General features: G+C 33.9%; 1 protein-coding gene across 3 annotated transcripts in view; it reads left to right on the top strand.

Annotated features, from left to right (window-relative positions):
• The first annotated feature begins 8,656 nt into the window (after positions 1-8,656).
• Positions 8,657-15,762, top strand: part of OtopLa (proton channel otopetrin-like a) — a 28,796-nt gene continuing 21,690 nt past the window's right edge. Inside the window, exon 1 of one of the 3 annotated variants that reach the window (XM_015325955.2) lies at positions 8,657-9,060. Coding sequence is in view for 1 of the 3 variants with exons in the window: in XM_015325951.2 (XP_015181437.2) it covers positions 14,673-14,808 (136 nt within the window). In the remaining 2 variants the exon portion in view is untranslated. Of the gene's footprint in view, positions 9,061-13,008; positions 13,796-14,253; positions 14,809-15,762 lie in introns of those variants that run through there. The other 2 variants (XM_015325954.2, XM_015325951.2) reach the window with 2 other exon arrangements.

Below are 15,762 nucleotides of genomic sequence, written 5' to 3'. Positions count from 1 at the left end.
TGACTCTAACTAAATAAAAACAAATGCATCTTTTTGACGATGAGACACGAACTTGGTGTCCCAAGGAGATGGAATGATCCATCATCTCCAATTACTACTACAAATTAATGACGATCAAAAGAGTAAAACAATAAAATATAAAATATGACTAGAGAGCCATTCTCTAAAGTTTCGAACTTGTTGTTGAACCTTTGAAAATAACTCGATAGCCTGTAGTTGCCATCTTCAGCTACAATTAAGTGGGGGCCTCTTCGGCTTTTAGCCTCTTCTCTCTTCATTCCTTGAAAACTGCATTTGGACATTTCCTACTTGCAAGCAAGATAAGATCTTTCATACTAATTTTGCAAATTAGCCCGTAGTTTATTACGATTCTAATTCTTAATTATTAAAAAGTTTATTTACTATCTTCGTTCATTTTTCTAACTCGTGGACCATCAACAAACTTAGAATTCATTGATCATACACGAGCACATTTAATGGAATGTCCAAGCAGATAATAATTTCCCTCGATGACCTAATAACACTTCGCACTTTTAACGTCGAATAATAAAATCGAATTGAAATAAATAGTGCAATAAATGTAATGCATTTTCTTGCAATACCTTCATTTCATTAATTCGTTATTAGTTTATTTATTAATTATATCCAATATTCCTAGCTGTAAGAGAAAAACCGCGATATTGCGTAGCGCTAATCCTGAAATACTTAAAACTAAATATCAAATGCATCAAAGAATTTGCGAATTTGATTCGACTCTATCTCGTTCGAGATAAAATCAAAGTAGAAATGAATCTTTCAAATGGTTGCAAATACCTTTGAATCATGATACATAATAAAGATCACAAAATAGTTACAAAATAAATTAACAAATCAAGCATAATAGAATGATATGATAAAATTTTGTAACAATTCTGTATAAACCAGGAGGTGGAATTTCCACTCCGGAGTGGAAACAAGAAGTCTAGTGCCTTTCCTAGATCCTACATACTTAAAATTAAAGTTTTCACATTCATTCAGAGAAGTATGCTACCTGCCTGCCTATTACCCATATATTTACCCATTTAAAAAAAAAACATATATACCCACCCATTCACTCCACGGTTCTCTCACATACCACCAGGGTGCAAAAGCCTAAACTAGAGAGCATGCCCCGGGGCACCTCCGACACCCTAGTTCAACAACGTTTTATAAACTTATATGCTAATGGGTATACGTACTTTTTGCTGAAATCGACTGCCAAGGTTAATGGTTATTGCATAAAAAACTAAAGCAAAAATACAAATATATACTAGTATATATATGCATACTAGTAATATACAAGTATATCAAAGTTTCCACAAATAAATGCAGTAACTCTACTATGCAAACGATTATCAAAAAAATGAGAAATATTTAATATAAATATAAGAATAGAGAAACGCGTATTTTTCACATTACACGTGATATGTAGAAGTAGTGTTTTGAATATTCAATAATGTATTTAATGAATAAAAAATATCGCGAAACGATGTACAGTACACACTACCTAATACGCACACACAGGTGTAAAGTACATCGTGCAATCACTAGCACAATAACAGCCGCCAATAAGGGAAAAAACTAAAACTAAACCCACGCTAACTGTTTCTGACTCATACGTGTAACACCTGGGCACACGTATTGATGAAAACGCAGAAAGTATGGGGGGGAGAAACGGGGGTATATTAGTATATTAGAGGCTGAAAATCCTGATCTAAAAAATATGGTTAAGACATAAACACATAAATACATTTGTATAAAAATTCATCTAAACGACTAAGGACTCTATAAGTTATTTCATAAATAATGACTTTAAATATTTATTAATATATTTTATTAATATATTTCGAAACCTCGGACGACCCCTTTCATTAAGTTGGCTGCTCTAATGAAAGAACTGGGCTTTGAGCCGCCACTTAACTGTCAACGTCTATCCGTCGCGAATGAGTTTGTTTTCTTGCTCATTTATTTAAAATATCAAAATATTGACATATCAAAATAAATCTCGATTAGATAAACTATGTACGAAGCAATGCATGTAAGAAATTTATTACATGCTTTTCTGGACGAAAACGAGTAAATTAATGCTCGATTTCATCACTACTGATCACGAACAAAGCACGTAATAAAAAAGAGAGTGCATTTATTAATTGCATTATTAATTAAATGAATTTAACCGATGAGACAAGAAAACCTATCCTGAACTGATAATAAAACATACAATAAAATATACAATTTTCATGAGTAACTCCTAAAAAGGAATTACTCATGTGCTCGTCAATAATTAATTTAAATAATTACAACCAGTAACTCGTGCCGATTAGGACCTTTCATCCTCGGCATTATTAAGCACTGGAGGGACTTTAATTAAAAACTCACGGTTTAAGAAGTTCTGCGATGGCTCTAAAACACTCCTACTTTGCAGCAAGTATTTTAGTCTGACCATGGAAGACGATACTCGATTTGCCATTGAAGAAGATCCATCGAAGATCCATTAAAGATCCATCGAAGAATTCATCCAACATCTTTGAAAGGAAGATAATCCATGGTTATATCTGTAAAATAAAATTGAACAAAACGATAAGTTATCTGGAATATTATCCAAAATAATATAAAGTAAAATCGAATAAAAGGTAAATAAAAATGAATACTTACACAATACATTCCAATAGGACGAAGCTCAATGGCATTATGATAATGCATACCTCGCGTGAATCTAATAACGCGGTATAAACGAAAATAAGAAACTATAGACGAGTTTCTTATCGCGAAACCGAAATTTTATTATACGACGAACAACACTGACTAATTCGCGTTTGATTTTAACTTATTACTCGTCCAATCACTGATTCTACAACTAATTCAAATACTCCTTTGCACACAGCCAATTGAAACAAACAATTTTAAAACTTCACTGATACACTCACTGACTTTAATACACGAACAGTCTGTACGAATGTTTTTAGATAAAAATACAACTTTACTCGAACAAACTCTTATACAATAATTGCATTGGTCGCAGTTATTTTAATATATATAATTCTCAAAAATAGTTCGTGAAGCGCGACGAAATTAAAAATTAACGAACGAACGTGCTTCTAATCTGTGATTTTAATTATATTTAAACGATAAAACACTCCTGTACATTGCTTCGCGCACGATTACAATCTGAAACAGAAATAAAAAACAATACTATTAATATCATTACTATTACAGAAAAACATGAAGATTTTTGAGGAATTATTTAATACAAAAATATACTCACTTTAATGTATGCACGATGAATGCACGATGGGTTTCCTACCCTTAGGATGACGATGAGCACAAGTTTAAACCGAATAAAAGAAACTTGCGAGTTTCTTAACCGAGAAAACGAAACTTTAACATGCGACGATCAACACTGAATCTACTTGTCGACTTTTTTATATTTTATTTTAACACGATGCAACACACGAGAACCTCATTGCCTACACGCTCGATTGCAATGATTTTCTGAAACATAACAAGAAAAAGAACAATTAATATCATTGTCATAGTAAAAACCCATTGAAATTATCATAGAAATGCATGATAGGAAAATATACTAACTTTTAATCTTCATAGATGATTGCAGGATGGGTATCCTACCCTTAGGATGACGATGTATAAAATGAAATGAAATAAAAAGTCTGAAAAGCTGAAACATACTAAAGATTATATTACAATATATCCTGTAAATCATTTCTGAAGGCAGGGCACACATTAAAAATATTTTATCAAAAATATTCAATGGTAAACAGAAAGAAATAATTTAATAATCTATGAGATTTGACATAATTAAAAGTTAAAGTTATTAAATATTTGTGAAATTGATCAAAGTATGCAACTATTTGCTTGCTAAATTACATACCAAGTATATAATGTTAGTAAAAATATTAATTAAAAATCTTTAAAGTCGTCTAAATAAAACAGTAATTGTATCAGCATACTTAATACAGAGTAACATAAAAAATAAACCAGTTTTTAAACCATTCTATGCAATGGAAAACTTTTTAAACTATTAAAATCAAAACGATAACGTTAGAAATAAAATTATTAAATAATTTAATACGTCTTATTTTCGTTTATGTTGTCTCGTCGAAGGATAGAAGACGAATACGAGGTACGTTACTATGTAACCTTGGTAGAGGGGATCTCGGAAGTGTCAAACGCTCGGCTATTATACCTATGTTATCGGCTGTTTACGTTTTGTCGTCGACTCGAGAAATACCTAGAAATATAAATACACATTTATAATAGCCTATATGTCGAGTTTATTGTTTTCCTATACTTTCTCTCTCTCTCTCTCCCTCTCACTCCTTCTCACTCAATCTTTCTATAGTATTTCTATATGCCACATATACTTAAAAAAAAATAATGCTCATATCGACGTATATTATTATTAATTGTAATTAATAATTGTTATTAACAATAAGTTAATAATTGTATTAATTAATAATTAAAAATCTTGCATGTAGCTATCATTTGATTATATAACATTAAATATTATTTGATATATAACAAGAAGGTGTACGTTAGAAAATTAATTGAAACAATTACCTAAAATTAACGGGATAACAAAATCTGCTACAACAAGTATACAGATGACAGATTAAAAAATTCGAAAGATTCGCCATATTGCTGTGCATAAAACTGGCGCGTAAGACTGGCGCGAAAATACTGCATGCGCGAAAATACTGCGCAGTACATCTTTTTTCCACATACAATAAAGAAAAATTTCGAATTATTAAAAATATGATGTAGGAGCATAAAAATTGTTAAAATATACTCACAAAATCAAAATTGATCCTTTTATATCCTTTATATATTATAATAGGAAGGTGTAAACCTTACAAAATATCTTTTAATTACCTGATCTTAACGGGACGATGACACTCCGATCTAATCTCCACGAACGACGCCAAGAAACTAAAGAACATTGGTTGTTATTGGCTAATTAATTTTTTTGAATTTTTTGAATATAAAATGACCAATCACAGCTTCCGGAATCTGACCTTCTCCATGACCACGATAGTCAAACTACATATGATAGTTTAATTATTAAATAAATGAAAAAAAATCATTTCTATTTTTCTAATAAATGTACACGTAACTTATAAATATTCTAAAAATAATGAATTGAATAAAGACAATGTAGTCATTAAGAAATATTTGTCGTTTTGCACAAAAGAACAAAATCGTATAGAAGAGAATTGTCGATAGAAAAATGTCTAATATGAAATGCAGCATATGAAAGAATAAATTCCCAAAACCTGTATCGATAAAGAATTCTTACAATTTAAATACTTTCAAAGATGCATAAGATATACATTGTTTTAAAAATATTTACAATAACGTTTATACACGATTCACACACGAAGATCATTCTACATGATTCATATGTTAGGCTACTTATATCACTTGATTGTATGAATAATATAGTTTTCTTTTTGTTACAGGTGATCTTCGTGGGATTTAACAACAAACCAATGACTGCTTTTTATAATATATATAGAAATGTATTTCTGAAGGCACACATATAAACGCTTAATATGAAATATATATATTTAAAAGTCCATAATAAATATAACATTGAATATTTGCGCAGATTTACAAAAGATTTTAAATATACTTGTTAATAAAATGTTTAATTTATTAACATACCTGTTTCAGGATTTCAAACTTTACGGATCTACTTGCTTTTTTATTTTTATAAAAATATTTTATGACAGGCATCTCAAAAAGCTGTGATTTTATTTTGCTTGTTGAAAATTGTGAATTTTTGGAAAATTTATACCATTTTTTTGGATTGGCCAAAAAAACTGAAAAAATTCTTTAAATGTTTTTAATGATGTTAAAAATGACAACAAAATTTCATCAAAATCGAAAGGGGTCGGGGTTAAAGTGGTCGATTTGACTTGGAATTCCCCATATATATACTCGTGCGTGTGTATATATCTATTTAAGGAATAAGCCTGGTGTGACGCCCAAAATTTCGACGTTTTTACTTATAACTTAACGTAGTTGTACGAGTATCGTCATAGAAATACATATGCATTTATGTACGTAGTAGACATAGTGGAGCATATACGCCAATGGGTTATACGTTTACACGTCGAATAAGCCCGTTGAGGCCGAATTGGATACGACCAGACGTGTATTTGTTTTTTTCCGCTTGCATAAGAGAGCGTGCGAACGTAACGACCCTTTTCCGTGTGCATGATCGTTAGAGTTATATTTACTTCTACTCATTCTTCGTTGGTCGATCTTCTCAGGTAAGCAGGTGAGAGAGTGGGTGTGTTCGGTTATACTACTATTGCCAAATACTATAATCTCATCGGACGATACTTCTCGACTTTAACGATCTTTATCGATGACGCGCAAACTTCGAGTAAGATTTATCTCCCATCGTTCGAGAGATCCGTTATATTGGATTAAGTATCCCCAATGGGTATAGAAGATGTAAGTAGATGTAGTAGGTGAAACGATCAATCGTTAAATACTTCAATTATTCCATTACACAATCGTAGTATTATTTTATAATTAAACATCATTTTCATCTGTTTTATACTAAGGTGAATAAAAATTTCCTCCGTTTAAATTTTACTTTCAAACTGTACAATTTATTGTTTTTTTTTCTTTTTTGATAAAATTTATTTTCTATTCACTCTAATATTATGAAAAATAATAAATGTCCAATAATTTTCTAGCCTTTTTCTATTTTGTTTTGTTTCTTCTTTTACATTAATAAGAGTTTAAATTATCGTAAAGAAACGTAATTTTCTGACAGGTAAAACACTCTCTAGTAAAGTGATGAAGTATAACGAATCTGCCGTTTATAATGCCGCAAATGGGGAAAGAAAGGGACACACGGGGAGAATTCGTCGTCGTCCCTTGCTCGTTTAGGTGAATCCAAGCGATCCGTGGTAGTGGCAGCAGCAGATCGTAGGACAGTCCTTCCTCCCCGTAATTACGGACTAAATCCACCCCTCATGGGCGTTGTCAGGGTCGCTACATTCAAAGGAGGGCGCAGATTTTCCGAGAGTATAACTTCGGCGTAACTACGCTCTTGTCATCTTTCCACATAGTCATAAACGAAATAATATATCGAATATTTAAATTTATCCAAATTTTCATGGGACTAGAATTTTTATTTCGTTCGAAAATATATATTTTCTAATAGTCTAAAAATTATAGGATATTTTTCTAAATGATATCATGGTTAAATCATTTATGTCAGTTTTAAACAAAATTCTATTCAAAAACATTTCAATTTATTACGGACAAATTTAAAAATAATATATAAACATGATTTTATAATATTATTAATCTTAACAAATTGTTCTGGTATCAAATAAATTGACAAGATTTTTTCCAAACAAATACAATTGATATTTGTATAACGGAAAATCATGATGATGTCCCGTTCATTGTAGTGACTATTGCATATGATAAACAAACTTTCTTCCACGAAGGACAACGATAATATATTGACGGTAATAACTGGGAACGCAGGAGGACGCCCACGACGGCCTTGTCAGGTGTGCCAACAATGTTGTTTTATATATATACACCTCCAGTGATGAGAAAGAAGAACCTTTACCATACGATCATTCAAAATTTCACTCGCGTAGGTAGTACCGTGTGCGTAATGAGTTAACATATAAAACTTTAAATATCACACGATGATTACAAGTTTCATTAAGAATAATCTATCGTACCGTACCGTACCGTACCGTAAGCAGGTTATATATCATCTGTTTTGATTTATTTCATTCTTCAAAAGAAATACTTGGCAATTTTTACAAAAGGATCCAGTCAGTATTATTTAACATTTGAACGAGCAACCATCTCAGCTTTTTCCTTTTATACCAGTAAGCTCAAACCAAACCGAACCGACCTGAGCCGAGTCGAACCTACACATAGAATTCCAGAAGAAAAAAAAAAGAAAAACAGGATTCTTTCTAAAGGAATTTATTCAGATAAGAGAAGAATGCGGTATACGTATAACATTATGCATAATATTGGGCTTAACGTTACGTAGTCGGTTGGTTGTATATGTGTATATTATACGTGTGCTACGTAGCCAGAAAGAGAAGAAGAGAAATCTATAGGGTAGAGTATAGAGAAGGATAGAATGATTGAAATAAAGAGAGAGAGAGAGAGAGAGAGAGAAGGAAAACCGTATCGCAGGGTTACGTATTGATCGTCTTTCCCCGATGCATGGGGGTGGCTTCTCGCGGCAACCAACCCCATAACCAACGGGAGCGCCATTACAGTGCCATGGATCGCACGGGGTTGATGCGTCGGTGGCGACGTAACTTCTGAGGCCTTGCCAGCGGGGTCGGGGTCAGGAGGGGCTGGTGGTGGTGGTTAGGTAGGGTAGGTTGGGAGGAAAGGGAAGTTACGAATGAATATGAGAGAGAGAGAGAGATGGTTAGATATATGGAAAGATAGATAGAGATGGATATAGATGGTTAAAAGGTAGGGGGGGAGGTAGATGGGAAAAAAGGGGGGTACGACGAACGTGTGGCACGTCGTGTTGAAGCACTGCCAAGTTATAGAACATTATACTGACAACAGAAAGCTCTGTGTGCTCCGTGCCGAAGCTTCCGGGCAAGAGCGCAAGCTCCGTATTACTTCGTTGTTTACATCCGTCCACGATACGACGCGACACGTACAACAAACACGCACAAAGGAAGAAGGCTATCTACCTAGCGTGTTTTCTACGAACGCGTGGATCCTAAGACACAAAAAAAAGAGAGAAAGAGAATAGAAAGAAAAAGACAAATAATATATAATTATCAATTTCGTTGGTTGATTGATTGTTTCGATTGCTCGCTTGATCGTTTACTTGATTTTTTGACCAAAGTGAAAAAAAAATTAAAGGGAGAGAGAAAGGGAAGAGAGGAGAATTATTTTTGTCTCGAGGTCGTTTCTCAAGCAGGAACACACTCGAAAGTACCCCTACAGGCCCATTCGTCGACTTGCCCATGGCAAGCGTCTGCTTCGTTTAATGGACGCGTGAGTATTCCATTATAGTCACTTTTTTTTTTTTATTCTTATTAATATAATATTTGTTATATTATAATAATTGTGCAAAACGCGCATCTTTCACGTTTTCCCGCGTATTCTTCTTTAAATATAATTCTTCGATGTGTTCCTTTTTGATATTCTTTTTCTATCTCGTAGCAGGAACATTTTTATTTCAAAAATTTCCCGGTGTTTTAATAGTGCGCACCCTTCCCATGATTGAACAAATTTCTTTCGAACGTACAATTTGTTATTCTTGTTTTTTTTCTATCGATTAGAATGATTGAGATAAACGCGATTAGGGGAAAGATAACGGTTTTATTTTCATGACAAACCATCACCACCACCACCACCACCATCACCATTCTATTTTTCTTTCATCTTTATGTAGGAGCTCTGATAATTTTCCCGCCTTTCTAGAAAATAACGCGCACTATTTACAACAACGTGTATTAGAAATCTATCGATTAAAAAGTATTTCTGATTTCTCTTTCCCTCTTATGGCATGACTATAGGTAAGACAAAGACGAGTTTATCTTCTCACTCACTCTCTTTCTTTCTCTCTCTCTCTCTCTCTCTTTCTTTCTCTCTTTCTTTCTCGCTTACTTTTACATTAATCTTGCTATTTTCCGTTCTTCCGTTTATCAAAAGGATCGTCGCCAATTAGAGAATTCTTGGTTTGGCTTTCGATCAACTCAATGTTGTTTAACGCTTTTCCTTTTTCTTTTTTTTTTCGTGATCATTAGAAAAGGAAAGTAAAAAAAAAAAGATCAAACGAGGAAGGTGAATAATAATAAATCGATCGGACGAGACAACACTCTTGTTTTTCTTTCCTTCTTCTTCTCATCTTGTTTTTTTTTTTTTTTGGTCTTGTTTTATTTACTTATTTTGTAACGTTTAGTGGTCAGTGACTTTCCGGGGAAACGATTTCCATGCAACCCTCCTTATCGATTTTCAAGCTGGTCGCGTGTGTCACACGCATCGTCGTCGTCAGTGGCCATAATAAGCAGCCAATATTATTACGGGCAAGTTCGATCACCTCCCGTTGTAATCGTTTAGAGAAAAATAGATAGACAGGGAGAGAGAGGAAATGAGTTTATAGTTGATGAATATTTAATCAAACAAAACCTTTAACGAGTATCAAGATTTCAATGATCGAATAAATATTACATATCTTATATTGAAATAATTCATGTGACCATAGAAACCGAGTACTATCGATTTAGAATATTTTAACTTAGAAATAATATATATGCTTATGGTTTCTCTTTTATTCTTCGTAGGAAAAAAAAGAAACCTTGAACTTATCACGCAACGTGTTGTGTTTTGCGCGTCGCGACTTAAAAAAGTAAGATTTAGGTCGGAAAAAATATATAAAACTCTGTATGTGTTCTGATCGTTGTATATTGGTATAAATGTACAAACACATATACACAAATATATATATATATAGCAAGTGTGTTCACCAAAGCGTGGCATTGAATCGAAATGGAAGTTGGCCATGAACAGGGAAGAAGAAAAAGGGAAGCAAGCGTGTCCGGCCTCGTAAATCCTTTTTTATTTTACCTTCTTCCTTTCTCTCTATCTTTCTCTTTCCTTTAAATACAAACACGCACAAAAACCATATAGAAATTCTCTTTTGACATCTTCCTCATAACGCAATAGCGAGATGAAAACGACTACGACCCAACACGCCGAACTTCAAAGAACAAAGATTCGGCGTTTGAAAGTCCCTTAGAGAAAGAAGCCGGAACTGGTTAGCTTTCGGTTCTTCTTCTTCTTCTTTGTTCGTGCTCACGTCTCAATTCGAGCGAAATGCGTTATTCAAAATAACGATCCGGGGTTTAAAGGGAAAGGATAGAAGAAGCCAAGAAAAAAAAAGAAAGTTATGGTTAATCTTGTTGGTTTAACATTCGTCTCTTCTCTTTTGACTCGTAAAAATTCGTTTAAATTCCCCGCTTGATTTCGTTAGACCAATAATCGTCGATTACGTTAACAATTCCTTTTTTAACGATGAGAGTATTGCAAAAATCAAAAGTTACAAAATCCTATTTAGCATTTGTATTGATGATGTATTATAATGTACCTGTGTTCGTACACCTTTCTACCAACGTAGTGTTACCGATATTCTAGAAGCGAATAATCGTCAAGAGAAAGGATTATACCTGGCAAACGGGAAGGTGTCACGAATACCACCATCTCACACGTACATACATGCACGCACGCACGCAACAAGGTGTACACGATTATTCGCGCGCGAATCGTCGAACGTGTCGCATCTCTCGCGTTTATACTCTCCCTTTCATCTCTTTCCGTAATTTACGTTTTATTTCATCGTCACTTTTAAATGATACTTTCCCCTCATTAACCGGAGAGAGGGAGTCGGACTACTTTCAATCGGTGTATTATTAATCGTTCAATTAATAAAAAAATAAAAAATAGAAAAAAAGTATATTAATAAAAATTCGAATAAAAATCGCGATAAGTGTGTCGTGAAAGTGAACTCCTTTCCGATGACTATCATTGTATGATTTTACTTCTCTATTTTTCTTTATTTTGATCTATCAATTTTTCTATCTTTCTCATTACTTATTTGTTTCTTTCCTTTTTTGTCTTTTTTTGCTATTCTTTGTGCGGGAACAAAACGAAAAAATTAAAAAGTAGTTCGAGGAACGCGATGATGGAGGTAAGAAGAAATAGAAAATTATAACCAAACGTGTGTGTGTGTGTGTGTGTATGTATGTTAAGTTTCATCTGCAAGACAAAGTGCACGCGCTACGACAAGATAGTTTAAATGCGTAACATTCGTTTTTGTATTATTTCTTTCTTTTTTTTTGTATTTTCCTATTGTCATTCTTTGAAGTTGCATACGTTGTGTCCCTCTCTTCTTATATATGCATTATATAGGAAGAGAAACATAGTTGATAATACGTAAGCATCCATTGTAGATCACCGACAATGCACACCCGTCCTTCGTTGAACGATCATCTCCCAGTTGGCAACACAGAAGGTAGTACTCGTCGTTGCCATGTAAAAAAAATTCAAAGAACGAAACTTGACGTATTTTTTCAAAGTTAATACATTATGTATTACATATATACATATTATCAATTTGATTTTATATTTTATATCAACGATCTTTCTCTCCTTTTTTTGTTTCACAATATTTCGGAAAACAAAAAGAAAAAAGTATTTTCATTTCGTTTCGAGATATTATCTTGTCTCTCGAGGGAGGGATAATCATAGGCGTTGGGGGTGTAATGTGAAAATAATTAATATATATATCTCTAGAGATAAAAAGGATAAAATAAATTGAAAACCGTGCTTATGCATTCGTATTGAAATTGTTTACTTCTTTCTTACGCGTTGTAATAATTAAGTGATGGATACTTTAAAACTCGTCAGAATTAAAAAAAAAAAAATAAAAGGAAGAACAAATTAAATAGTAATTAATACACCTGAGAATCGTTTCTAAAGGTTGAACATTAGTAAATTAATTGAAAGATAACACGTAAAAATAGAACTTAAAAAGAAAAGTAGATTATAATTGAATCGTAATTGAGTGACTGATTAAAAAAGGAAGAGAGTACAACGAGTAACGTTTTTATATAAAAACTTCTAAATAATTGTATAATTACATAATTATATATATCATAGAAATTGATTTTCAATATTATATTAATAAATTATGAAAATATAATTACCGTTTGAAAGAAAAAAAAATGAAATTAATTTATACCCTTCAACCTTTTTTTCCAATGGGTAAACATAATTCTTTATTTTGGTTTAGAGTTTAGAAAGCGTCACTATTTCTATCTCATTCTCTCTGTATCTATTTCTGTCTCTGTTACCCTAACTGTCTATAGTATGATGACCGATCGATGACGCGAGGGTGGTCGTCGCGACGCCGACGCCGACGCCGTTGGGGGACGCTCACAGGTGGTCGCCACGCAGTCTGGCCGTGTTTCGTGTGCCGACTGCACCACCACCGGCTGCTGTTACTGCACCACCTCTGCTATTGCACACACACACTCATTGCGAGGAATAGTAGTAGTAGTAGTAATAGTAGTAGTAGTAGTAGTAGTAGTAGGTAGTAGTAATAGTATTAGTAGTAGTAGTAGTTGCCTTCTTTTTCGAGGTCCCCGACCGACCGACCGACCGACCGATCGATTCGCGACCATACTTCCGGCTTCCGTTTGTTGTGACGCCAAGAGTGCAATCCTAGGGAAAACCTTTAACCTCTTTACCACCCTTCTTACACGTTCTTCTTCCTCTTTATTTTACTCTTTCACTTGATACTTACGTCTCTACAACTCAAGTGTATATTTGTGTGTATGTGTGTGTGTTGACTGCCAACGTTTTTATTCACTCTTCCACCCCCTCAACCCCTACACCACGAGTCTTTATTATCTTTCTCGTAATTCCACTACGCGCGAAACTTCTTCTAGTCATTTACATTATTATGAACCTTTTTGTTTCTTTTTTACATAGATAATTTTTTATCCTAAATTTTTACCCCTCTCTTATCTTCGTTTCCCATTTACTTTTTTTTATGTCGAATTATTTTTTTTCTTTTGAATGATCATCAAGAAAAATGAATGTTTGATTATATATATTTCGAACATATCTATTTGGATAAATTAATGTTATTAATAATACATGTGCGCGAGTCTCGCTATGTGATTTCGATCGGAACAAAAGTGGAACTTCATCGAGATACGCTCTGGTGAGCTTTTGATAAATATTTGTGTATGTGTGTGTGTGTATATATATTTAAAAAGATTATATAGTGAATTCCGATAATTATAATGAATATTTCATTTAAATATCACACGTAAGAATAGTTAATTATTGTTGAATACAGAAATAGAGTAAATCGATCATTCAACGATCGAAGCTACCTAACCAACATACTCGAGGAGTTCTACCTTATCGTACCATTAGTGGTGGTGGGTAGGCGTTGTTCGAGAATAGCTCGTTGAAAATAGTGGATAAAAGAAGTTCTCTTTCATCCCTCTTTCTCTCTCACACACTTGCACATTTTCTTTTGATATATTCGTCGAACAACGAACGACGACGTCCTTTGCAAGAGTTGTAGTAGTAGTTCGGTCGCGTGCGCGCGTGCGCTTTCCACCTCATGTAGTAGTAGTGTAGTACGTGTTGCTCCGGTGACATAATGTAACCTACATTCGGTACGAGCATAACGCTTCCTGTTTTTAATTAAGAATGGAAGAGTCCTTTTGTTGCAAATTAAAATGAACACTTGTCAAACGTATACTTGAGATATATATAAATATATATATATATATATATAATTTTTGTTACTGTTATTTCATCATACGTCGTTTTCGTATATTAGTGCGTGTGCACACGATTGCCGCCGTGTTATTTGAATAATAAAATACAAAAGTATAATTAAAAAGAATACACACGATCTTGGATATCAATAAGAAACAAAATCAAGGCTTACTTTTCGAATAGAAGAAGAAAGAAAATAAAAAGATAGAAAGAAGATTGAGAAGGACATAGGGGGATGAGGGTTCCTTCCTGCTAATCGATAAATTCTAAAAAGTGATAACGAGAAGAATTAATACTAGAAAAAGATGTTTGAAAGCTCAGCCGTTCGTAATGGTCTACCGGCGAGGTTATTGATCGCGAGAGTTAGCACACTTTCGAGCTCGCGGCCTTCCCTGAAAATTATAACACGAGATTCCACGTTCCGCGGGAAAATCTATGAAGGTATGTGGACCGCAAAACCAGTAGAAGTGGGGAGGAGAAGGTAAACGAGGATGCTAACGGTGAAATATTTCACGGTGAAAATTATTAAAAAAAAAAAAGAAAAGTTAAATGTGGATAAACTAGTTGGAAAAGTTTTACTTCGCTCGTTCGCTCGTTCGTTAATTTGCTCGTTCGAAAATAAAAATAAGAAAATAGAGAGAGAGAAAGAGAGAGAGAAATTCGTTGTTAAATTGAAATTATAATATCGAAAGGGTTTGCATCTCGATTTGATCGATCGATTAAAAAACAAAATGAAAAAGTGAGAAGAGGGTAGGTATGGGGGACAGGGGATGAAAAATATTGCAAAGCAATAATAACAATAGTGTGTTTATTTTCTCTCTCTCTTTTTCTTTTTAGATTTTGATCGATTCCCTTTTCACCTTGTTCGGAAACGCGAATATTTATTATCTCGCGTGTGGCCCTTTTCGATCGATTCGGTTTTCCTCTCCAACTCGCATTGTTGTCAGCGTCAGAAAAGGGAGAGAGAGAGAGAGAGAAGGAGTAAAAGGGACGGATATTAGGGAGCGAGTGAAAAAAAGAAAAAGTAGTCTGATTTCGCTTCCGATCGAACAAACGAGCCAACGAATCAACGAATGAACGAATGAACGTCGCGACGTGGAAATTGAGAAGGAAGAAGAAAAGGTAGAAATAATCCGAATTTGTCGAGTGAGCTCACACGTGCGACTACCGACATTGGTTGGTTGGTACCTCGTAATCATTCGTTCGTTCATTCGTTAGTGCGCGCGCGCACACGCGTACGCGTATGTTTGTCGTGTCATACACGTGAATAGAGAAACGAGAAAGGAGGCAACAAAAAAAGAAAAAAATGATGGGAGAATAAGAAAAAGAAGAAAAAGGACAGAGAAAGGGCTAGGTGTGGGAGGGATTCAGGAGGAGAAAAGCATCGAAAGCAGA

The sequence above is a fragment of the Polistes dominula genome, unplaced genomic scaffold (assembly GCF_049000335.1).
Source record: "Polistes dominula isolate Pdom_NZ unplaced genomic scaffold, Pdom_raw_medaka contig_49, whole genome shotgun sequence".
Taxonomy (NCBI): domain Eukaryota; kingdom Metazoa; phylum Arthropoda; class Insecta; order Hymenoptera; family Vespidae; genus Polistes; species Polistes dominula.
This window is presented reverse-complemented; position numbering and strand designations above follow the sequence as displayed.